The 24722-nt window shown below is 44.5% G+C and overlaps 1 protein-coding gene across 2 annotated transcripts in view; it reads right to left on the minus strand.

Moving 5' to 3' along the window:
* The window catches only part of SLC24A1 (solute carrier family 24 member 1), a 144216-nt gene that overhangs the window by 65767 nt on the left and 53727 nt on the right, over positions 1-24722 (minus strand). For both annotated transcript variants that reach the window (XM_040342275.1, XM_040342274.1), the window contains exon 4: positions 12167-12275. In XM_040342275.1, the coding sequence (XP_040198209.1) occupies positions 12167-12275 (109 nt within the window). The remainder of the gene's footprint in view (positions 1-12166; positions 12276-24722) is intronic.

Consider the following 24722-nt stretch of genomic DNA (forward strand, 5'->3'; position numbering starts at 1 on the left):
GTAGTTACCTACATACACTTACCTACCTCCACTGACCTACCTGACATACACTGACCTACCTACACTGACCTACCTGACATACACTAACCTACCTGACATACACTGACATTTACATACACATTATTTCACGGTCTGATGGTTCTGACCTTCCTCAGCTCAGCGGTGTCACAGCAGCAGGCAGTCATTCCGTCAGAGAGCCGAGGAGCCTGGCTGGAGGGGAGGAGAGCCGAGGAGCCTTGAGGAGAGGAGAGCCGCCCGAGCAGGGATGTGGCGCCGGCGCGGTGGCCGTATTGTAATTCCCACCTTCTGGTGCCAGTGCAGCGCCTATGATGGACGTCACACGTCCCGTGGTCGCGGCGGCTCGTGGCTAATAATGCGGTCCTGCCACCGTGAGACTCTGGGCTTTACGGGGTTACATTCGGGGGGCTTCAGCCACGACTAGCCACCCCCTCCCGACGCCCCTGCAGCCAACCATATCTTAGAAGTCCAACACACCGCACGCGGACAGGACAAACCAGACCCCAGGATGAACAGACGCGAACCCTGATGCGTACCGCTCACTCTCTATTGTGACATCACTTTATATGACATCTATGTAACCAGCAATTTAAAAAAAACGTTTTTTTGGAATAGTTAAATTGTGCAATGCCTTAGACCAGAGGTCTCAAACTGGCGGTCCTCTAGCTGTTGCCAAACTACCCAAAGTCCCATGAGGCATTGCAAGGCTGACAGTTACAAGCATGACTCCTACAGGCAGAGGCATGATGGGACTTGTAGTTTTGCAACAGCTGGAGGACCCACCAGTTTGAGACCCCCTGCCTTAGACCTTGTTTACATTGACAGCCAGGGGTGGTAAAAATGGGCAGGGCGAGGGGTGGTTTTAAAAAAATGCAACAAAATAAGGTCATACATTTAGCATTCCTCCTACAGAAATAAAAGAGAATATAAAGTGCCTTGAAAAAGTATTCATACCCCTTGAAATTTTCCACATCGTGTTTACACTACGCCGCCGTAAGTTAGCGAGGCAAGTACATGATTCACAAAGTACTTGCCTGCTAAGTTACGGCGGCGTATCGTAAATCGGGCGGGCGTAAGTGCGCCTAATTAAAATTTAGCTGAGGGAGGGCGTGTTTTATGGTAATGGGGGGTGACCTTACGTGATTGACGTATTTTATGAACGGCGCATGCGCCGTCCGTGTACATATCCCAGTGTGCATTGCGGCAAAGTACGCCGCACGGTCCTAACGACGTAAAATTTTCGAATTTCGACGCGGGAACGACGGCCATACTTAACATTACTATTCCAGCTATTTGATGGAATAACTTTAGGCCTGATAATGCGTTACGTAAACGGCGTATCTGTACTGCGTCGGCCGGGCCTACGTTCGTGAATAGGCGTATCTAGTGATTTACATATTCTACGCCGACCGCAATGGAAGCGCCACCTAGCGGTCAGCCTAAAAATTACACTTTAGGATACGACGGTGTAAGACACTTACACAGCTTGTATCTGAGCCTAATTTAAGCGTATCTGGTTTCCAGAATACGCTTAAATTAACGCCAGCGCAAATTCAGACTTAGGCCAGCGTATCTACTGATACGCCGGCCTAAGTCTTTCAGAATCCACCTAAAAGTGTCACATAATTGTGAAGTGGAAGGAAAATGATAAATGGTTTTCATATTTTTTTTACAAATAAATATGTGAAAAGTGTGGGGGGTACATTTGTATGGCGCCCCCCGGAGTCAATACTTTGTAGAACCTCCTTTCTCTGCATTTACAGCTACAAGTCTTTTTGGGGATGTCTCTACCAGCTTTGCACATCTAGAGAGGGACATTTCTGCCCATTCTTCTTTGTAAAATATCTCAAGCTCTGCCAGGTTGGATGGAGAGCTTTTGTGATCAGCAATTTTCAAGTCTTGCCACAAATTCTCAATGTGATTTACGTCTGGACTGTGACTGGGCCATTCTAACACATGAATATGCTTTAATCTAAACCATTCCATTGTAGCTCTGGCTGTATGTTTAGGGTCGTAGTCCTGCTGGAAGGTGAACCTCCACCCCAGTCTCAAGTCTTTTGCAGACCCTTATGCCGCGTACACACGATCGGATTTTCCGTCGGAAAAACCTTGGATGGTTTTTCCGATGGAATTCAGCTCAAGCTTGGCTTGCATACACACGGTCACACAAAAGCCCTCTGAGCGTTCGTCTGTCAAGAACGCGGTGACGTACAACACTACGATGAGCCGAGAAAATTAAGTTTAATGCTTCCGAGAATGCGTTGAATTGTTTTTGAGCATGCGACAGAATTTTGCGTGTCGGAAATTCCTATAGACGATCGGCTCTCAATCTTTTGTTGGCTGAAATTCTGACAGCAAAAGTCCGATGGAGCCTACACACGGTCGGAATTTTCGTTCAAAAGCTCACATCGGACTTTTGCTGTCAGAATTTCCGATCGTGTGTACGGGGCATTACAGATTTTCTTCTAAGATTGTCCTGTATTTGGCTTCACCCATCTTCCCATCAACTCTGACCGGCTTCCCTGTCCCTGCTGAAGAAAAGCATCCCCACCACATGATGCTGCCACCACCATGTTTCACGGTGGGGATTGTGTGTTCAGAGTGATGTGTAGTGTTAGTTTTCCGCCACACATAGCGTTTTGCTTTTGTGCCAAAAAGTAAAATGTTTGTCTCATCCGACCAGAGCACCTTCTTCCACATGTTTGCTGTGTCCCCTCCCCCACATGGCTTCTCACAAACTGCAAACCGGACTTCTTATGTCTTTCTTCCTCCAATGTCTTTCTTCTTGTCACTCTTCCATAAAGGGCAGATTTGTGGAGAGACCACTAATAGTTGTCCTGTGGACAGATTCTCCCCCCTGAGCTGTGGATCTCTGCAGCTCCTCCAGAGTTACCATGGACCTCTTGGCTGCTTCTCTGATGAATGCTCTCCTTGCCCGGCCTGGTCAGTTTAGGTCGACGGCCATTTCTTGGTCGGTTTGCAATTGTGCAATACTCTTTCCATTTTCGGATGATGGATTGAACAGAAGCTCCGTGAGATGTTCAAAGATTGGGATATTTTTTTTATAACCTACTGCTTTATACTTCTCCACAACTTTATCCCTGACCTGTCTGGTGTGTTCCTTGGCCTTCATGATGCTTTTTGTTCACTAAAGTTCTCTAACAAACCTCTGAGGGCTTCACAGAACAGCTGTATTTATACTGTGATTAAAGTACACACAGGTGGACGCTATTTAAGGTGACTTCTGAAGGCAATTGGTTCCACTAGATTTTAGTTGGGGGTATCAGAGTAAAGGGGGCTGAATACAAATGCCCCCCCCCCCCCCCACACTTTTCACATATTTATTTGTAAAAAGTTTTGAAAAACATTTATAATTGTTATTCCACTTCACAATTATGTGCCACTTTGTGTTGGTCTATCACATAAAATCCCAATAAAATATATTTAAATTTTTGGTTAAAACACGACAAAATGTGGAAAATTTCAAGGGGTATGAATACTTTTTCAAGGCACTGTATATTCTCCTTTATTTCTGTAGGAGGAATGCTAAATGTATGACCTTATTTTGTTGCATTTATTTTTTATTTATTTTTTTCATGCAAATAAATAATATTGTTTTCCGCCGATCTGCAGATTTGAGTTCTTTATGTCACTGGTAAGTGGGGACCATCTGTTGAGTTCTCACTCCATAACCCGGCACACCAACATAATAGCAATTTATCTACTTAGCTTCAATCTCTTTTAAACTATACCTGAATGCCAAAGAGATAATCCATTTACAGCAAGTAGGCCATTGCAGGACAGAAGTGAGGCAGATTTACAAGATACAATCGCAGCATAGCGATCGATTCACAGTGTGATTTTTAGAGACTATGGGCCAGATTCTCGTAGACTGGCGTAGCGTATCTTCGCGGCGGCGTAACGTATCTGATTTACGTTACGCCGCCGCAACTTACATGGGCAAGTGCTGTATTCTCAAAGCACTTGCTCCGTAAGTTGCGGCGGCATAGTGTAAATCGGCCGGCGTAAGCCCACCTAATTCAAATGTTTTATGTTAATCAACTGTGACCCAACGTGATTGATGTTTTTCACGAACGGCGCAAATGCGCCGTCCGTGGAAATCTCCAGTATTGGTTTTGACGTGGACGTAAATGACGTCCGGCCCCATTCACGGACGACTTACGCAAACGTCGTAACTTTTTAAAATTTCGACGCAGGAACGACGGCCATACTTAACATTGTTACGCCGCACTTACGCCACCATATAGCAGGGGCAACTTTACGCCGGGAAAAGCCTAACGTAAACGTTGTAACTTTACTGCGTCGGCCGTGCGTACGTTCGGGAATTCGCGTATCTAGCTAATTTGCATACTCGACGGGGAAATCGACAGAAGCGCCACCTAGCGGGCAAAAAAAAAATGCAGTTTAGATCCGACGGCGTAAGAGACTTACGCCTGTCGGATCTAATGAATATCTATGCGTAACTGATTCTAAGAATCAGGCGCATAGATACGACGGCGCAACTCAGAGATACGACGGCGTATCTGGAGATACGCCGTCTTATCTCTTTTGAGAATCTGGCCCTATGTACGATCATATTATACCGACTGTTAAGTAAGACGTCTACTATCACAGGTTTTCTATTGTTTTTACAGAAGCACAAAGAATGAAGTCAATTAGCCAGATTCACGTAGGCGGGCGCAAGCGTATGGCATATACGCTACGCCGCCGTAAGTTAGAGAGGCAAGTGCTGTATTCACAAAGCACTTGCGTCCTAAGTTACGGCGGCGGAGCGTAAATGGCCCAGCGTAACCCCGCCTAATTAAAAATAGCCAGGTAGGGGGCGTGTTGTATGGTAATGAATTCACGATTCATTACCATACATGTAAATGAAGCGCCGATCGTACGGCGCATGCGCGCGCATGCGCAGTATCACGTCGCAAATATGCCTTGCTTTCGACGTGAACGTAACTTACGCCCAGCCCCATTCACGGACGACTTACGCAAACAACGTAAAAATTTTAAAATTCGATGCGGGTCCGACGTCCATACGTTATTTTGGCTGCGCCATCTTTTTGGTGGAATAACTTTAGGCCTGAAAACCCCTTACGTAAACGGCGTATCTTTACTGCGACGGCCGGGCGTACGTTAGGCGTATCCAGCTGATTTACATATTCTAGGCGTAAATCAGCGTAGACGCCCCTAGCGGCCAGTGTAAATAGACAGCTAAGATACGACGGCGTAGGAGACCTACGCCGGTCGTATCTTAGCAATATTTAAGCGTATTTCAGTTTGAGCATACGCTTAAATATACGACGGTGCGGATTCGGAGTTACGACGGCGTATCTACTGATATGCCCGTCGTAACTTTCCTGAATCCGGCTAAATGAAATCATCAATCTTTGGCCATCAAAGAAATGAGCTTGTAACAGCAAACATTTTTACTATTTTCCTCTAAGCGCATTCATATTTGGAATTCCATTTTTAACTTAGAGCATTACATCCAGGGCTTTTTTTTCTCAGAGATTAGGTACAGGAACTCCCCCTTTTGGAGCTACCCATTGTCTCCGCCCCCTAGCCACCTCTGAGCACTGTTCTTTGGTTCCACCACCTACCGACCTCTGAGCACTGTTCCTTGGTTCCACCCCCTACCCACCTTTGAGCACTGTTCCTTGGTTCCACACCCTACCCACCTCTGAGCACTGTTCTTTGGTTCCACCACCTACCGACCTCTGAGCACTGTTCCTTGGTTCCACCCCCTACCCACCTCTGAGCACTGTTCCTTGGTTCCACCCCCTACCCACCTCTGAGCACCATCCCTTGGTTCCACCTACTAGCCACCTCTGAGCACTGTTCCTTGGTTCTGCCCCCTACTGACCTCTGAGCACTGTTCCTTGGTTCCGCCCCTACCCACCTTTGAGCCCTGTTTCTTGGTTCCACACCCTACCCACCTCTGAGCACTGTTCCTTGGTTCCACCCCACCCACCTCTGAGCACTGTTTCTTGGTTACGCCCCTACCCACCTCTGAGCACTGTTCCTTGGTTCCACACCCTACCCACCTCTGAGCACTGTTCCTTGGTTCCACCCCCTATCCACCTCTGAGCACTGTTCCTTGATTCCACACCCTACCCACCTCTGAGCACTGTTCCTTGGTTCCACCCCCTACCCACCTCTCAGCACTGTTCCTTGGTTCCACACCCTACCCACCACTGAGCACTGTTCCTTGGTTCCACCCCCTACCCACCTCTGAGCACTGTTCCTTTGTTCCACCCCTACCCACCTCTGAGCACTGTTCCTGGTTCCAACCTCTACCCACAACTGAGCACTGTTCCTTGATTCCACACCCTACCCACCTCTGAGCACTGTTCCTTGGTTCCACCCCCTACCCACCTCTGAGCACTGTTCCTTGGTTCCACACCCTACCCACCACTGAGCACTGTTCCTTTGTTCCACCCCTACCCACCTCTGAGCACTGTTCCTTGGTTCCACCCCTACCCACCTCTGAGCATTGTTCCTTGGTTCCACCACCTACCCACCTCTGAGCACTGTTCCTGGTTCCACCCCCTACCCACCTCTGAGCACTGTTCCTTGGTTCCACACCCTACCCACCTCTGAGCACTGTTCCTTGGTTCCACCCCCTACCCACCTCTGAGCACTGTTCCTTTGTTCCACCACCTACTCACCTCTGAGCACTGTTCCTTGGTTCCACCCCCTACCCACCTCTGAGCACTGTTCCTTGGTTCCACCCCCTACCCACCTCTGAGCACCATCCCTTGGTTCCACCTACTAGCCACCTCTGAGCACTGTTCCTTGGTTCTGCCCCCTACTGACCTCTGAGCACTGTTCCTTGGTTCCGCCCCTACCCACCTTTGAGCCCTGTTTCTTGGTTCCACACCCTACCCACCTCTGAGCACTGTTCCTTGGTTCCACCCCACCCACCTCTGAGCACTGTTTCTTGGTTACGCCCCTACCCACCTCTGAGCACTGTTCCTTGGTTCCACACCCTACCCACCTCTGAGCACTGTTCCTTGGTTCCACCCCCTATCCACCTCTGAGCACTGTTCCTTGATTCCACACCCTACCCACCTCTGAGCACTGTTCCTTGGTTCCACCCCCTACCCACCTCTCAGCACTGTTCCTTGGTTCCACACCCTACCCACCACTGAGCACTGTTCCTTGGTTCCACCCCCTACCCACCTCTGAGCACTGTTCCTTTGTTCCACCCCTACCCACCTCTGAGCACTGTTCCTGGTTCCAACCTCTACCCACAACTGAGCACTGTTCCTTGATTCCACACCCTACCCACCTCTGAGCACTGTTCCTTGGTTCCACCCCCTACCCACCTCTGAGCACTGTTCCTTGGTTCCACACCCTACCCACCACTGAGCACTGTTCCTTTGTTCCACCCCTACCCACCTCTGAGCACTGTTCCTTGGTTCCACCCCTACCCACCTCTGAGCATTGTTCCTTGGTTCCACCACCTACCCACCTCTGAGCACTGTTCCTGGTTCCACCCCCTACCCACCTCTGAGCACTGTTCCTTGGTTCCACACCCTACCCACCTCTGAGCACTGTTCCTTGGTTCCACCCCCTACCCACCTCTGAGCACTGTTCCTTTGTTCCACCACCTACTCACCTCTGAGCACTGTTCCTGGTTCCAACCTCTACCCACAACTGAGCACTGTTCCTTGGTTCCTCCCCCTACCCACCTCTGAGCACTGTTCCTGGTTCCACCCCCTACCCACATCTGAGCACTGTTCCTTGGTTCCTCCCCCTACCCACCCCTGAGCACTGTTTCTTGGTTACGCCCCTACCCACCTCTGAGCACTGTTCCTTGGTTCCACCCACTACCCACCTCTGAGCACTGTTCCTTGGTTCCACACCCTACCCACCTCTGAGCACTGTTCCTTGGTTCCACCACTTACCCACCTCTGAGCACTGTTCCTTGGTTCCACCCCCTACCCACCTCTGAGCACTGTTCCTTGGTTCCACCCCCTACCCACCTCTGAGCACTGTTCCTTGGTTCCACACCCTACCCACCACTGAGCACTGTTCCTTTGTTCCACCCCCTACCCACCTCTGAGCACTGTTCCTTGGTTCCACCCCTACCCACCTCTGAGCACTGTTCCTTGGTTCCACCACCTACCCACCTCTGAGCACTGTTCCTGGTTCCACCCCCTACCCACCTCTGAGCACTGTTCCTGGTTCCACCCCCTACCCACCTCTGAGCACTGTTCCTTGGTTCCACCCCCTACCCACCTCTGAGCACTGTTCCTTGGTTCCACCACCTTCCCACCTCTGAGCACTGTTCCTGGTTCCAACCCCTACCCACATCTGAGCACTGTTCCTTGGTTCCTCCCCCTACTCACCTCTGAGCACTGTTCCTGGTTCCACCCCCTACCCACATCTGAGCACTGTTCCTTGGTTCCTCCCCCTACCCACCTCTGAGCACTGTTCCTTGGTTCCATCCCCTACCCACCTCCCAGTACTGCCCCCTTTAGAGAATACAGAACCAAGTAACATTTGTGGTGCTATGTCATTTGTATAGAATTTGTTAATGATAACAAGAAAAGCAGTAAAATAGAACACCCCCAGCAACAATAGATCCCCCAGCAACAATGTACCATCCGCAACAAAATACCCCCCCAGCAACAATACACCCTCAGGAGTGGAGACAAGGGGTAGCCACTTTAGGACTCGGAGCTACCCCCTTGTCTCTGTCCCTACCTACCTCCGAGCACTGTTCATTGGTTCCACCCCCTACCCAACAACACTAGATACCCCAGCAACAATGGGCCATCCGCGACAAATAATCCCCCAGCAACAATAGACCCTCAGCAACAACAACAAATCTCCTCACAGACAGCATCAATGGACCCTCCAGTAGCCATCTACAATAGACTGCTCCTTCAACAGTAGATCCCTTCCAGCAACAACTGACCCCCCCAGAAACATAAGACCAACCCCAAAAACAATAGACCCCCCACCAGCAACAATGAATCATCTGCAACAAAAGACCCCCTAGCAAAAATAGACCCTTGGGGGCAGAGACAATGGGTAGCCCCTTTAGGAGATTTTTTTCCAGATGAGGTCTTACTAATGATTTGTACAGGGGGGCAAAATGATATCTCTCTCACTGGAGTACATACCTCTCCTAATACAAGAAAGGACTTTGCTCGCTTTGGAAACCGCAGCTTGGCATTGCATGTTATTATTGAGCTTATGATCTACCAAAACCCCCAGATCCTTCTCCACTACGGATCCCCCCCAGATCCTTCTCCACTACGTATCCCCCAGATCCTTCTCCACTACGAATTCCCCAGATTCTTCTCCACTACGAATCTCCCCCTCAGATCCTTCTCCACTACGGATCCCCCCAAATCCTTCTCCACTACGGATCCCCTCAGATCCTTCTCCACTACGGATTCCCCAGATCCTTCTCCACTACGAATCCCCCCCCAGAACCTTCTCCACTATGGATCCCCCAGATCCTTCTCCACTACAGATCCCCCCAGATCCTTCTCCACTATGGATCCCCCCAGTTGTACTCCCCCTAGTATGTATGATGCATATTCTTAGCCCCCAAGTGCATAACTTTACATTTATCAACATTAAACCTCATCTGCCACATAGTCGCCCAACTAGAGGTCGGCTTGTAAATTAGAGACATCCTGTAAAGTAGGGTGACCACGTGTCCCCGGATTGCCCGGGACAGTCCCGCATTTTGCAGGTCTGTCCCGGCACCTTCATTCCAGGACAATACAGTGTCCCGGAATGAAACTGACACAGCCACCCTCCCTGTGCCAATCTGATACCCTCCAAAAAGGCCGCCACATCACCGCTGTACTCACTGACAGTACTTGTTCTGGCCAGGAATGCATGGAGGAGCACAATCCCGCCCCCTGCTTGTGATTGGAGAAATCATAAATCCTGCCTCTTGTGTCCAATCACTGTGCTGTGATTCGTTATTAAGGTATTAAAAAGTAAGGGGGAGGCGCAGGGGCTCCAAAGATGGAGGCTTAGGACCGGAGCTCTGCACAGCGCCGTCTATACAGCATGAATAGCGGTGGGCAGAGGATCCCCGGTCTCATGAAAACAACGGGGAAAGGTAGCGGACACCCCCAGGCACCTACCTATGCCCGGAAAATATAATAAAAAAGCCCTGGGACCGAAGGACAAACCCGTGGAAAAACTGGATTTTTCCCAAAATGGTGGGCGCTCCTCAGACAAGAGCACAGACCGCAGCTGATGTCTCCTCCACAGGTAGGCAAGTTATATATCCTGCTACTCTCTCTTATAACACTCAGTAACAGGGCTCAGACTCTTCTCCTACCCTACAGTCCCATGAATCTAAAATGTATCTAATAGAGAATTCTATGGGGCCTATGGGACCGTCCTCACATGAAGTTTCCCTACCTCACCAAGGCTCTTTAACCACTTCAGCCCCGAGCCATTTTGCTGGTCAAAGACCGAACCACTTTTTGCAATTCGGCACTGCTACGTAGCTTTAACTGACAATTGCGCGGTCGTGCGACGTGGCTCCCAAACAAAATTGACGTCCTTTTTTCCCCACAAACATTTTTTCTGAATCCTGTGATAACTTGCGGCAGACCTTCGCAATGTCTCCTGGGAACAATGACAAAAGCTCCCAGGAGACATTGCGGCATCGAGGAAGTGACGGAATACCCGCACACTACCCGATGAATCCATATACAGGAAGTGGCCAGTAACATAAAGGATTACTAAGGTTTGCCTGCCCCTGACAGTGACTCGAGCTGGGCATTGCTGCTTAGTGAAGGATTGGCTCGGGCGGCTCGGCTGCTCTAGTCCTGCAAAGGGAACTGAGTTCCTGCTGTGAAAAAAGTGCAGGGACTCCGTTCCCACGCGTTCCCGCAGGACTTGAGCCCTGGACTTGTTCCATATTAAATGGAACTATTGCAGAATTACCATTCAATTGTTTTTGGATTGCTGTTCCCTTTTTTTAAGATACAGAATACTACAAGTATCCAGAAACCTTAGGTTGGTTTTATTTCTATTTTTTTACTTCTATTTTTTGTATTTCTACCAGCTAAAAAAGCCTAAATGGCTAAATCATTCGGACTCCCTAGATAGTTGGTCCCGTCCCTTAAACATTTTATGCTTTCATCAGGTGCTGTCACTGGCCTGTGCTGTTGCATTGTGCCTCCACTGGTTGATTGCCGTACTGGGTGGTAGGTATTTAGCCCTACAAATGGGCTGTACTAATATTTTTGTTCTGAATGAGGGGTGGGAGTCTTACTCCTCTTCTCATTATGGGCCGGATTTTAGCCTTTTGTTATACTACATATTACAGTTGTTATTATCTGTACTTTTTTTTCTTCATCCCTTCTAACTCCTTTTCTCTTCTAGGCTACCCGCCAATGAGATATCCCTATGAGGTATTTTTGAAATGGTCGCTCCCAAAAATAGTGAACGACCTTATCTTATATGACCTTTATTCTTGTCGATCTAGTTCCCCTATCGATATGGTTCCCTGCTTGACTGCGCAGGCGCAGACGAAGCCCACAAAAATCTCCAAACCTCGGGCGGCATGCAGGCTCATTCCTTAACATCCCCGTGGATTGAAGGATGTTAAAAAAAGAGCGAGCCGTCGAGTGAAGCAAATTCCACGTCGCCCTGGACCTCTTGCTATAGCTGCTTAGGTTCGGTGATTTCCGTTGGCTCAGATTGCGCCTGCGCAGTCAAGAGGGGAACCATATCGATAGGAGGAACCATATCGGCAGATCACCGGCAGGAAAAAATAGAGCTGGTTCTCTCTTCTTTTTTGTCCGACGGGTTTGGCAGTTTTCCCGTCGGAAAAACTGCGAGGGAGCATACATTTCCCGGCCAAAAGCTCTCTTCGCAGTTTTCCCGTCGGAAAACCCGGTCGTGTGTACGTGGCATGAGAACCAGGGGCTGCTGTCTTCGACATCTTCATCTTTGATGTCAAGGATAACCTTGAGAGAAAAGAAAATTCTACGGGTTGCATACTCATCATGACTCAAATTGCCGGAAAAACTAAAGACTAAAGACCGCGTCAGGTTTTGGCAACCGATTTGGTTATACGGAAAATGTACAAAGAGGGTCTGGAAGCTCCGTCAGTGTCAATGCTTACTGGAAGTTGTCTTACCTTCTCCCAGAGGGTCCAAGGTGTGGATCATGAGCTGGAAGATGGTGCTGCGCATGGTACTGTTATGCAGAGAGGCCGAGCTTCCCCCTCTGGTTAGGAATGGCTTCAGCTGGACAAAGGTGGAACAAATGTTACATTAAATAACCCAGAATTCATTAAATCTATGCATAACATAAAGAAGACCCCCCCCCCCCCAAAAAAAAAATTTTTCCATGACACACATTTTTTATCAGACTTAAATGTCCTGGTCAAATGAAACTATAGAATTCACAAGCACAAAATGTCTTAAAAAAAGTGTCACTATCCAATTCCCCCCCCCCTCATTTATAAAGTATATTATTATTATGTCATGTAATATATATTATAACACTGGATTTTCTCATCTTTTTGTCTGTATTATGTCTGGGTAGAGGAAAATATATATTTTTAATTTTCTATTATTATTTTTTTATTATTATTATTATTATTATTATTATTATTCAAATATTAATTTATTAAATATTACTGCTGTTTGTAGTGAGTGATTTTCATATGTTTTCTTTGCATTGTAATACTTTAAATCTTTTACATAAAAGAATGCAAAAAAAATTGTCACTACTTAATTTTGTTCTCTCCTTGTTTATAGAGTCTTTTACCTCATCATTCATTGTGCAATCTCATGTTATGTAATATATATATTTTATTTTAAGAATATAAATCGCGCTACCTCTAAAGCAGAAAACACTTGTTGAAAACACAAAATTATGAATTTACAAATAGGTGATATATGATGATATATATAGAACTCACTACTATATCAAAAACATTGGGGTTTGATGGCCACTATGGTGCACTATACAGCAATCTCAAAAACCCTCCAGTAATAATGAAAAGTGATATAATAGTGACTAATACATTTCAATCAAGAAACATATATATGCAATAACTGAAAATTAAATATAGTTAAAAATAGTTAAATAAAAATAATAATGAAAAAATTCGAAATTGTGACAATAAAAGTCCATAAATATTTAACAGATGAGATGTCAAACACCCGTGTATTTGTGCCTCATTTCAGATTAGTTGAAAAGCGTGTCCAAAAGAAAACAGTGATGTATCCTCCACCAGACTATGGATTGGCTCCTTACCAGATTTCCACGATCCCTTATGACAGGGATTCATAAACGCGCCGCCGTCACCCAAGAAGCTCCAAACGTTCCCCCAGTGGACGGGTGCTTGAGAGTTTGTGTACCGGCCGGCACATCAGATTCAAGGTGATTTTTTAACTGCATGATTGTAAGTGCAATACTACTTTTTAATAAATTATTTTACTCATTTAATACACTATGTGGAGCTGTTATTGTTTCTTACATAGTGGGCATTGATGCCGGTGAAATTACTTGTGAATGAGACCCATTAGGACCATATATGTCTGAACTACGAGACTGGGAGTGACTACCTAATATATGCTGTTTATGATCCCCTGTCATAAGGGATCGTGGAAATCTGGTAAGGAGCCAATCCATAGTCTGGTGGAGGATACATCACTGTTTTCTTTTGGACACGCTTTTCAGCCAATCTGAAATGTGGCACAAATACACGGGTGTTTGTGGTCAAAGCAGTAATGGCCACTTTGCAGGATGTAACTGCTGATAGTACATCCCTCAGAGTAGGTTCTGCTGTAGGCCCCGAGGGACCCGGCTCCTCAGCGGTTACAGGGAGGGGGGCCTGTGTACTCACTGCGTCCCACGTGGCGGCATCCGCGGCATCATCGGACCAGATCAGCCCAGATGCCTCCATTTCCTCGCGCTCCGATCGGTCTGTGTGTAATTGGTCCGACCGAGGAGGGAGATCCTTAGTCCCCGGCTTGGTGAAGAGCCGTATAGCCGCCTCCTTAGCCGAGCGCGTGGAGCGGGCGCCATCTTGCGCAGCATGGTCCGCCGTAGTCGGAAGGTCTTTTCCCCTCCGGGACATGTCTCCGTGCTGTCTCCGGTTCTCCGCAGGATAGTAAGCCTGTTCGGGTCCAAGGGAGCAAGGCAGTGAAGTTTGCGGGGTTGTAGGATGGGTGTAACAGGATCAGTTACAGGATACCCGGCGGAGCTAGAGCTCAGTGCGTCCTACTCCATCGGCTGCAAGCCACGCCCCACACGGGTGTTTGACATCTCATCTGTTAAATATTTATGGACTTTTATTGTCACAAATTCGATTTTTTTTATTATTATTTTTATTTTTATTTAACTATTTTTAACTATATTTTATTTTCAGTTATTGTATATATATATGTTTCTTGATCGAAATGTATTAGTCACCATTATATCACTTTTCATTATTACTGGAGGGTTTTTGAGATTGCTGTATAGTACACCCTAGTGGTCATCAAACCGCCATAGTTTTTGATATAGTAGTGAGTTCTATATATATCATCATATATCACCTATTTGTAAATTCATAATTTTGTGTTTTCAACAAGTGTTTTCTGCTTTAGAGGTAGCGCGATTTATATTCTTCTCACATCTTTTTCTTGTATCTATTGTTTACATGGTAATCGCAGCTCTCGGAGTGAATAGACTGCGACTACGTTGCAGGTTCTTTTCTCTCTTCTTTCTTTGATATTTTAGCGCAGTTTCTTTCCATTTTTCCATATATATTTTAACACTGCATTTTCTCATCTTTTTGTCCATATTATGAAGGGGAGAGGAAAATATTTGTTTTTATTATTTTCCATTGTTATTTATTTATTTATTTGTGAATTGATTTTTTTTATTCAACATTCATGTGTGAAATATTACTGCTGTTTGTAGTGAGGGTTTTTCACTTTAATACATTAAATCTTATAAATAAAAGAATGCCAAAAAAAAAAGTGTCTACTCTTTTATTTTTATTTTTGTTTTTACAGTCTATTACCTCATTATTGACTGTGTAATCTCATGTCATGTAATACATATTATAACACTGGATTTCCTCATCCCTTTGTCCATATTATTTCAGGGTAGAGGAAAGTATATCTTTTTAATTATTTTCTATTATTATTATTCATTTTATTATTTTATTATTAAAATACTAATTTATTAAATATTACTGCTGTTTGTAGTGAGTGCTTTTCATGTGTTTTAACTACTTAATTTTGTTTCTTTTTGTTTTTACAATATGTTACCTCATCATTCATTGTGTAATCTCATGTCATGTAATTATATATTTAAACACATTTTCTCATCTTTTTGTCCATATTATGACGGGAGAGGAAAATGTATATATTTTCTATTATTTTCTATTATTTTTTTATTGATTTGTGAATGAATTTTTTTATTTTATTATTCAAATATTCATTTATTATATATTACTGTTGTTTGTAGTGAGTGCTTTTCATATGTTTTCTTTGCATTGTGATACATTAAATCTCTTAAATCAAAGAATGCAAAAAAAAAAGTGTTAATGCTTAGTTTTTTTCTCCTTGTTTATACAGGGCTGGATTCAGATACAATGGTGTATCTATCCGCCCGGCGTACCGTATCGATACGTTACGCCGCCGTAATTTAGGGCGCAAGTTCCGTATTTATAAACAACTTGCACCCTTAGTTACGGCGGCGTAACATATCTGTGTCGGCGTAAGCCCGCTTAATTCAAATGTGGATGATGTGGGCGTGTTTTATGTATATTAACTGTGACCCCGCGCATTTGAAGTTTTTTACGAACGGCGCATGCGGCGTTCATGAAAAAATCCCAGTGCGCATGCTCGAAATTCCGCCGCAAATCGTCATTGCTTTCGACGTGAACGTAAATTACGTCCAGCCCTATTCGCGAACGACTTACGCGAACGACCTAAAACTTTCAATACTCGACCCGGGAACGACGTCCATACTTAACATAGGATACGCCTCATATAGCAGGGGTAACTATACGCCGAAAAAAGCCTAACGTAAACGACGTAAAAAAATGCGCCGGCCGGACGTACGTTTCTAAATCGGCGTATATACCTAATTAGCATATTCCTCACGTAAATATACGGAAGCGCCACCTAGCGGCCAGTATAAATATGTCAATAGTGTCCGATCTGTCCACCGCAGTGTCGCAGTCCTGCTAAAAATCGCAGATCGCCGCCATTACTAGTAAAAAAAATTATAATAATAATTCCAAGTTTGATCAGTTTTAACTGAGGCTATACTCAGAATTGTGTTATGTGTTTACAATAAGTGTATATTGATTGGTTTGTGCAAAAGTTATAGCTTCTACAAAATAGGGGATCGATTCATGTCATTTTTTATTTTTTTACTAGTAATGGCGGTGATCTGTGATTTTTTTTGTGACCGTGACATTGCGACAGACACATTTGACACATTTTTGGGACCATTCACATTGATACAGAGATTAGTGCTAAAAAAATGCACTGATTACTGTGTAAATGTGACTGGCAGGGAAGGGGTTAACACTAGGGAGCGATCAAGGGGTTAAATGTGTGTCCTAGGGAGTGATTCTAACTGTAGGGGGCGGGGACTCACAAGGGGAGGAGACTCATCGGTGTTCCTTTGTACTGGGAACACACCAACGGTCCCTTCTCACCTGACAGGACGTGGATCTGTGTGTTTACACCCCATCATTACACACACAGATCCACTGTCTTGCTGTGTTCACGGGCAATCGCAGGAGCCCAGCTAACATCGCGGCCGCCGGGCACGCGCACTGGGTCCCCAGCGAGGGGGCGGGCGCATGCGCCCCCTAGGCAGCAGGGAAGCCCAGAATGTCATATGACATTTGGGGATTGGCATCTTTCAATAACAAAATTGGAAAAACTGTTTAAATAATTTTACTAGTGAACATCTTATGTAGCTTTTTCTATCCAGTGTTTGTTTATTTTACATTTTATGGTTATTTTGTATTCAGGGGCGGACTGACAACTCATGGGGCCCCCGAGCAATAGAAGAGTATGGGGCCCCTCTGGCTTACAGATGGCCACCACGCCAGGAGGCAGTGCAGAGGCGGGCAGCTAAAATCTTGGGATATTCACATTAAAAGCATGTCATTTTCGGACATATCAGGGACAGATCTAAAAAAAACACAGATTTTTACATACTGTCCCTGGTTTTACTGAGCCTGGCAACCCTGATGGGGCCCCCTAGTGGCATGGGGCCCTCGGGCAGTGCCCGAGTGACTCAATGATCAGTCCGCCCCTGTTTGTATTTCATTTTTTCTCAAAACTTTGGGATTGGCCTCTTTCAATAACACATTTTTTATACTTTCCCTGTTTTAGATGTTGCTTAAGTGTGATTGATGTTCCATTCCCTCTAATATTCTGCTTGTTTTTAATTATTTTGATATGAAATTTAAAAAACAATTAGAATAGCTTTACTGGTGAACATCTTGTGTAGCGTTTCATTTTTTTTCATGCAGTGGTTTTTAAATGCAACATTTTATTGTTAATTTTTATTTCATTTTCTCTCAAAATTTTGAGATAGCCATCTTCAAATAGCCAATTTTCACAGTGTCCTTGTTTTTGTTGTTGCTTGACTTTGGCATTCTTAGGCCTGGTACACACGATAGGATTTATCCGCGGAAACGGTCCGGAGGACCGTATCCGCGGATAAATCCTCTGAGGATTTCGATCCGCTGGAGTGTACTCACCATCGGATCGAAATCCGCGCCGAATTCACACCGCGGTGACGTGTCGCGCCGTCGCCGCGATGATGACGCGGCGACGTGCGCGACACTGTCATATAAGCAATTCCACGCATGCGTCGAAACATAACGAAGCATGCGAGGGACGGGTTCGGACGGATCGATCCGGTGAGTCTGTACAGACCACCGGATCGATCCGCTGGAGCCAATTCCAGCGGATAGATTTGTAAGCATGCTAAGAAATTTTTATCTGCTGGAAATCGGAAATATCCGCGGATAAATATCCGCTGGAACGTACACACCAGGGGATCTATCCGCTGAAACCGATCCGCTGAGATTTTTCAGCGGATGGATCCTCTCGTGTGTACGGGGCCTAAGTGTTTTTAGTAATTGTGATAAGAAATTAGAGAAACTATTGGAAAAATGCTATTGGTGAACATCCTATGTAGCGTTTGACACTTTTTTAGCTTTTTTTTTTATTTTCATTGTTATTTTGTATTATATATATATATATATATATATATATATATATATGTATTTCCTTTTATTTAGGCTTTCCACAAGTAAAACATTACACATTTTCATCTTAACCACTTCCCTACCGGGCCTATTCTGGCACTCCTCTCCTTCATGTTAAAATCATAATTTTTTTTCTAGAAAATTACTCAGAACCCCCAAACATTATATATATATTTTTAGCAGACACCCTAGGAATAAAGTGGCGGTCATTGCAACTTTTTATCTCGCACAGTATTTGCGCAATCATTTTTCAAACGCCTTTTTTGGGAAAGAAAAACGGTTTTATAAATTAAAAAATAACAAAACAGTAAAGTTAGCTCAATTTTTTTGTATAATGTGAAAGATGATGTTACGCCGAGTAAATAGATACCTAACTTGTCACGCTTTAAAATTGCGCACACTCCATAGAAATCTCCATAGACAATGCTTTAATTTTTTTTACAGGTTACCAGTTTAGAGTTACAGAGGAGGTCTAGGGCTAGAATTGTTGCTCTAACACACACGGTGGTACCTCACATGTGTGGTTTGAACAGCGTTTACATATGTGGGCAGGACTTACGTGCACGTTCGCTTCTGAGCGCGAGCTACTGGGGAAAGGAGCGTTTGAAATAATTTTTTTTTACATTTTTTTTTTGATCACTTTTATTCCTATTACAAGGAATGTAAATATCCCTTGTAATAGGAATGATGTATGACAGGTTCTCTTTATGGAGAGATGTGACCCCTCAAAAGTCCCGCGCTCGGTCCCAAGATCCTCTTCGCCACTCAGCCTGGCCGCTGATTGGCTAGAGCGGATGGATTAAGAGCAGCGCAGCCATTGGCTGGCGCTGCTGTCAATCACATCCAGTGACGCGGCACGCCGAGGGGCGGGGAGGAGTGATACAGTGAGCGGCTATGGCCGCTCGCTGTATCACGGGAGTGTGCCCGCAATAACTCAACATAACTCAATAACCGCTGTCTCGCATGACTGTGGTCAGTACTTGCGAGGAGAACCAGAGACAGCCGCCGAGGGACCCCAGAAGACGTGGATCGGGGCCACTCTGTGCAAAACGAACTGCACAGTGGAGGTAAGTATGACATGTTTGTTATTTTAAAGGAATAAAATCCATACCCCCGGCCCCTAATCTCCATGCAAGGCGCCGGACGCATGGATTTCTATGTTGTTGTTTTTTTAAGCACGTAATTAGAGCCGGAGGCTGTCTTTGGTTGTTCGGTGGTCCCGTGGGTAAGTATAGTGGCCTCTTTTTTGTTCACGATTTTTTGAGAGAATAGGAAGAAATGGGTATAATTATTCATGATACTTTCCTAAGTTTTACTTGATTAAATGGGTACAGGGTGTTATACCCTTTGGCCTATTTTTGTCCATTTGGAACGCCCTGTAGCATGCTGTTACCCATATTTACGGTTATGCTGTATCATATAAAAAGTTCTTATCTCTATGTATATACTCAGGGCCGATCCTGGGGGCAGAGACGCCTGGGTGCAGAAATATTTCTGGCGCCCCCACGTGGGCGTGGTGATCTTACTAGCTCCTCCCCTTTACAAATGTTTCTATGGCTCCGACTTAAACACAGAGATGCTCCCCTAAGAAGTCTTCATTACCCTGGGATCCTCCCATGATCTTTTAACAATAAAGAAATTGAGTACACTAATGGGGCCTGGAGGGGGGTCTCTCTAATGCACACAGAGAGCTTCTGCTAGAAAGAGCCCCCAGATATACTGCAGACATGATACAGGAGATGGTCAGAGACTGCAGACATGATACAGGAGATGGTCGGAGACTGCAGACATGATACAGGAGATGGTCAGAGACTGCTCCACGCGCACCGGACAGAATAATTAGTGGAGCCTAGTGTTCTGGTACTAGGCTCTGCTGCAGTACCCAGCCCGGATTCCGGGAACAGCGGGAGGTATGCACTCTTGTCAGTTGCCAGCGGAGAGAGCAAGCAGGATGGGGAACCACAGCACCCGCTACATGCCTCTGGACACACAAAAGGAGGAGGGAGGGAAGCACTCTGGAGCTTCGGCGCCCCCACCGCTACAGCGCCTGAAGAAGTGCCCCCCCCCCCGCAAAACATGTTGGGAATATGACTAGAAAGATGTGAATGGAATCTCCCCTTCCTCGGTTGATCTACATTACTTCTTCTTAGTCTTTATCACAGGAATCCGATTGCTATTAATTTTCACTGTGTTGTGTTATATCTGCCCCTCTGGGTATCCTTTTTAAAGTGATCTATTTAACTGCTTGCCGACCAGCCGCCGCAAGTAATACGGTGACAGGTCGGCTCCCCTGCGCGAGAGCCCGTAGCTATACGTCGCTCCCTGAAGCGGCCACTAGGGGCGTGTGCGCCCCCCGCTCACCCCTGACTCCGTACGCATGCCCGGCGGGCGCGATCACCGCAGGGCACACGCGATCGCTCGTTACAGAGCGAGGACCGGGAACTGTGTGTGTAAACACACAGCTCCCGGTCCTGTCAGGGAGAGAAATGCTGATCTTCTGTTCATACAATGTATGAACAGAAGAGGAGTCATTGCTCCATGTCAGTCCACCCCCCCTACAGTTAGAAAACACCCAGGGAACATACTTAACCCCTTCCCCACCCCCTAGTCTTAACCCCTTCACTGCCAGTGGCATTTTTATAGTAATCCAATGCATTTTTATAGCACTGATCGCTATAAAAATGCCAATGGTCCCAAAAATGTGTCAAAAGTGTCCGATGTGTCCACCATAATGTCGCAGTACCGAAAAAAATCGCTGATCGCCGCCATTACTAGTAAAAAAAAAATATTAATAAAAATGGCATAAAAATATCCCCTATTTTGTAAACGCTATAACTTTTGCGCAAACCAATCAATAAACGCTTATTGCGATTTTTTTTACCAAAAATATGTAGAAGAATACGTATCGGCCTAAACTGAGGGAATTTTTTTTATATATATATAATTTTGGGGGATATTTATTATAGCAAAAAGTAAAAATACTACCAAAAGAAAGCTCTATTTGTGGGGAAAAGAACGCCAATTTTGTTTGGGACCCACTTCGCACGACCGCGCAATTGTCAGTTAAAGCGACGCAGTGCCGAATCGCAAAAAGTGCTCTGGTCTTTGACCAGCAATATGGTCCGGGGGTTAATAAAATGTTGTATTTTTAATACCTTCTACTATTGTAAGTTCATACCGTACCACTAAAGTCCAGTACTGCCCCCCCTCATTTTTTGTCTATTCACCTATTTGATTTAATAAGATGTAGGTACCTTGGGGGTAATCCACAAAAGGGATACGCCGTCGTATCCCTGTTTCTATCTATGGAACTGATCCACAGAATCAGTTTACCATAGATAGGCAGAAGATCCGACAGGTGTAATTGAATTACATTTTATTTATATTTTTATTTTTATTTAACTATTTTTAACTATATTTTATTTTCAGTTATTGTATATATATATGTTTCTTGATCGAAATGTATTAGTCACCATTATATCACTTTTCATTATTACTGGAGGGTTTTTGAGATTGCTGTATAGTACACCCTAGTGGTCATCAAACCGCCATAGTTTTTGATATAGTAGTGAGTTCTATATATATCATCATATATCACCTATTTGTAAATTCATAATTTTGTGTTTTCAACAAGTGTTTTCTGCTTTAGAGGTAGCGCGATTTATATTCTTCTCACATCTTTTTCTTGTATCTATTGTTTACATGGTAATCGCAGCTCTCGGAGTGAATAGACTGTGACTACGTTGCAGGTTCTTTTCTCTCTTCTTTCTTTGATATTTTAGCGCAGTTTCTTTCCATTTTTCCATATATATTTTAACACTGCATTTTCTCATCTTTTTGTCCATATTATGAAGGGGAGAGGAAAATATTTGTTTTTATTATTTTCCATTGTTATTTATTTATTTATTTGTGAATTGATTTTTTTTATTCAACATTCATGTGTGAAATATTACTGCTGTTTGTAGTGAGGGTTTTTCACTTTAATACATTAAATCTTATAAATAAAAGAATGCCAAAAAAAAAAGTGTCTACTCTTTTATTTTTATTTTTGTTTTTACAGTCTATTACCTCATTATTGACTGTGTAATCTCATGTCATGTAATACATATTATAACACTGGATTTCCTCATCCCTTTGTCCATATTATTTCAGGGTAGAGGAAAGTATATCTTTTTAATTATTTTCTATTATTATTATTCATTTTATTATTTTATTATTAAAATACTAATTTATTAAATATTACTGCTGTTTGTAGTGAGTGCTTTTCATGTGTTTTAACTACTTAATTTTGTTTCTTTTTGTTTTTACAATATGTTACCTCATCATTCATTGTGTAATCTCATGTCATGTAATTATATATTTAAACACATTTTCTCATCTTTTTGTCCATATTATGACGGGAGAGGAAAATGTATATATTTTCTATTATTTTCTATTATTTTTTTATTGATTTGTGAATGAATTTTTTTATTTTATTATTCAAATATTCATTTATTATATATTACTGTTGTTTGTAGTGAGTGCTTTTCATATGTTTTCTTTGCATTGTGATACATTAAATCTCTTAAATCAAAGAATGCAAAAAAAAAAGTGTTAATGCTTAGTTTTTTTCTCCTTGTTTATACAGGGCTGGATTCAGATACAATGGTGTATCTATCCGCCCGGCGTACCGTATCGATACGTTACGCCGCCGTAATTTAGGGCGCAAGTTCCGTATTTATAAACAACTTGCACCCTTAGTTACGGCGGCGTAACATATCTGTGTCGGCGTAAGCCCGCTTAATTCAAATGTGGATGATGTGGGCGTGTTTTATGTATATTAACTGTGACCCCGCGCATTTGAAGTTTTTTACGAACGGCGCATGCGGCGTTCATGAAAAAATCCCAGTGCGCATGCTCGAAATTCCGCCGCAAATCGTCATTGCTTTCGACGTGAACGTAAATTACGTCCAGCCCTATTCGCGAACGACTTACGCGAACGACCTAAAATTTTCAATACTCGACCCGGGAACGACGTCCATACTTAACATAGGATACGCCTCATATAGCAGGGGTAACTATACGCCGAAAAAAGCCTAACGTAAACGACGTAAAAAAATGCGCCGGCCGGACGTACGTTTCTAAATCGGCGTATATACCTAATTAGCATATTCCTCACGTAAATATACGGAAGCGCCACCTAGCGGCCAGTATAAATATGTCAATAGTGTCCGATCTGTCCACCGCAGTGTCGCAGTCCTGCTAAAAATCGCAGATCGCCGCCATTACTAGTAAAAAAAATTATAATAATAATTCCAAGTTTGATCAGTTTTAACTGAGGCTATACTCAGAATTGTGTTATGTGTTTACAATAAGTGTATATTGATTGGTTTGTGCAAAAGTTATAGCTTCTACAAAATAGGGGATCGATTCATGTCATTTTTTATTTTTTTACTAGTAATGGCGGTGATCTGTGATTTTTTTTGTGACCGTGACATTGCGACAGACACATTTGACACATTTTTGGGACCATTCACATTGATACAGAGATTAGTGCTAAAAAAATGCACTGATTACTGTGTAAATGTGACTGGCAGGGAAGGGGTTAACACTAGGGAGCGATCAAGGGGTTAAATGTGTGTCCTAGGGAGTGATTCTAACTGTAGGGGGCGGGGACTCACAAGGGGAGGAGACTCATCGGTGTTCCTTTGTACTGGGAACACACCAACGGTCCCTTCTCACCTGACAGGACGTGGATCTGTGTGTTTACACCCCATCATTACACACACAGATCCACTGTCTTGCTGTGTTCACGGGCAATCGCAGGAGCCCAGCTAACATCGCGGCCGCCGGGCACGCGCACTGGGTCCCCAGCGAGGGGGCGGGCGCATGCGCCCCCTAGGCAGCAGGGAAGCCCAGAATGTCATATGACATTTGGGGATTGGCATCTTTCAATAACAAAATTGGAAAAACTGTTTAAATAATTTTACTAGTGAACATCTTATGTAGCTTTTTCTATCCAGTGTTTGTTTATTTTACATTTTATGGTTATTTTGTATTCAGGGGCGGACTGACAACTCATGGGGCCCCCGAGCAATAGAAGAGTATGGGGCCCCTCTGGCTTACAGATGGCCACCACGCCAGGAGGCAGTGCAGAGGCGGGCAGCTAAAATCTTGGGATATTCACATTAAAAGCATGTCATTTTCGGACATATCAGGGACAGATCTAAAAAAAACACAGATTTTTACATACTGTCCCTGGTTTTACTGAGCCTGGCAACCCTGATGGGGCCCCCTAGTGGCATGGGGCCCTCGGGCAGTGCCCGAGTGACTCAATGATCAGTCCGCCCCTGTTTGTATTTCATTTTTTCTCAAAACTTTGGGATTGGCCTCTTTCAATAACACATTTTTTATACTTTCCCTGTTTTAGATGTTGCTTAAGTGTGATTGATGTTCCATTCCCTCTAAT

Source organism: Rana temporaria, chromosome 3 (genome assembly GCF_905171775.1).
Source record: "Rana temporaria chromosome 3, aRanTem1.1, whole genome shotgun sequence".
Taxonomy (NCBI): Eukaryota; Metazoa; Chordata; class Amphibia; order Anura; family Ranidae; genus Rana; species Rana temporaria.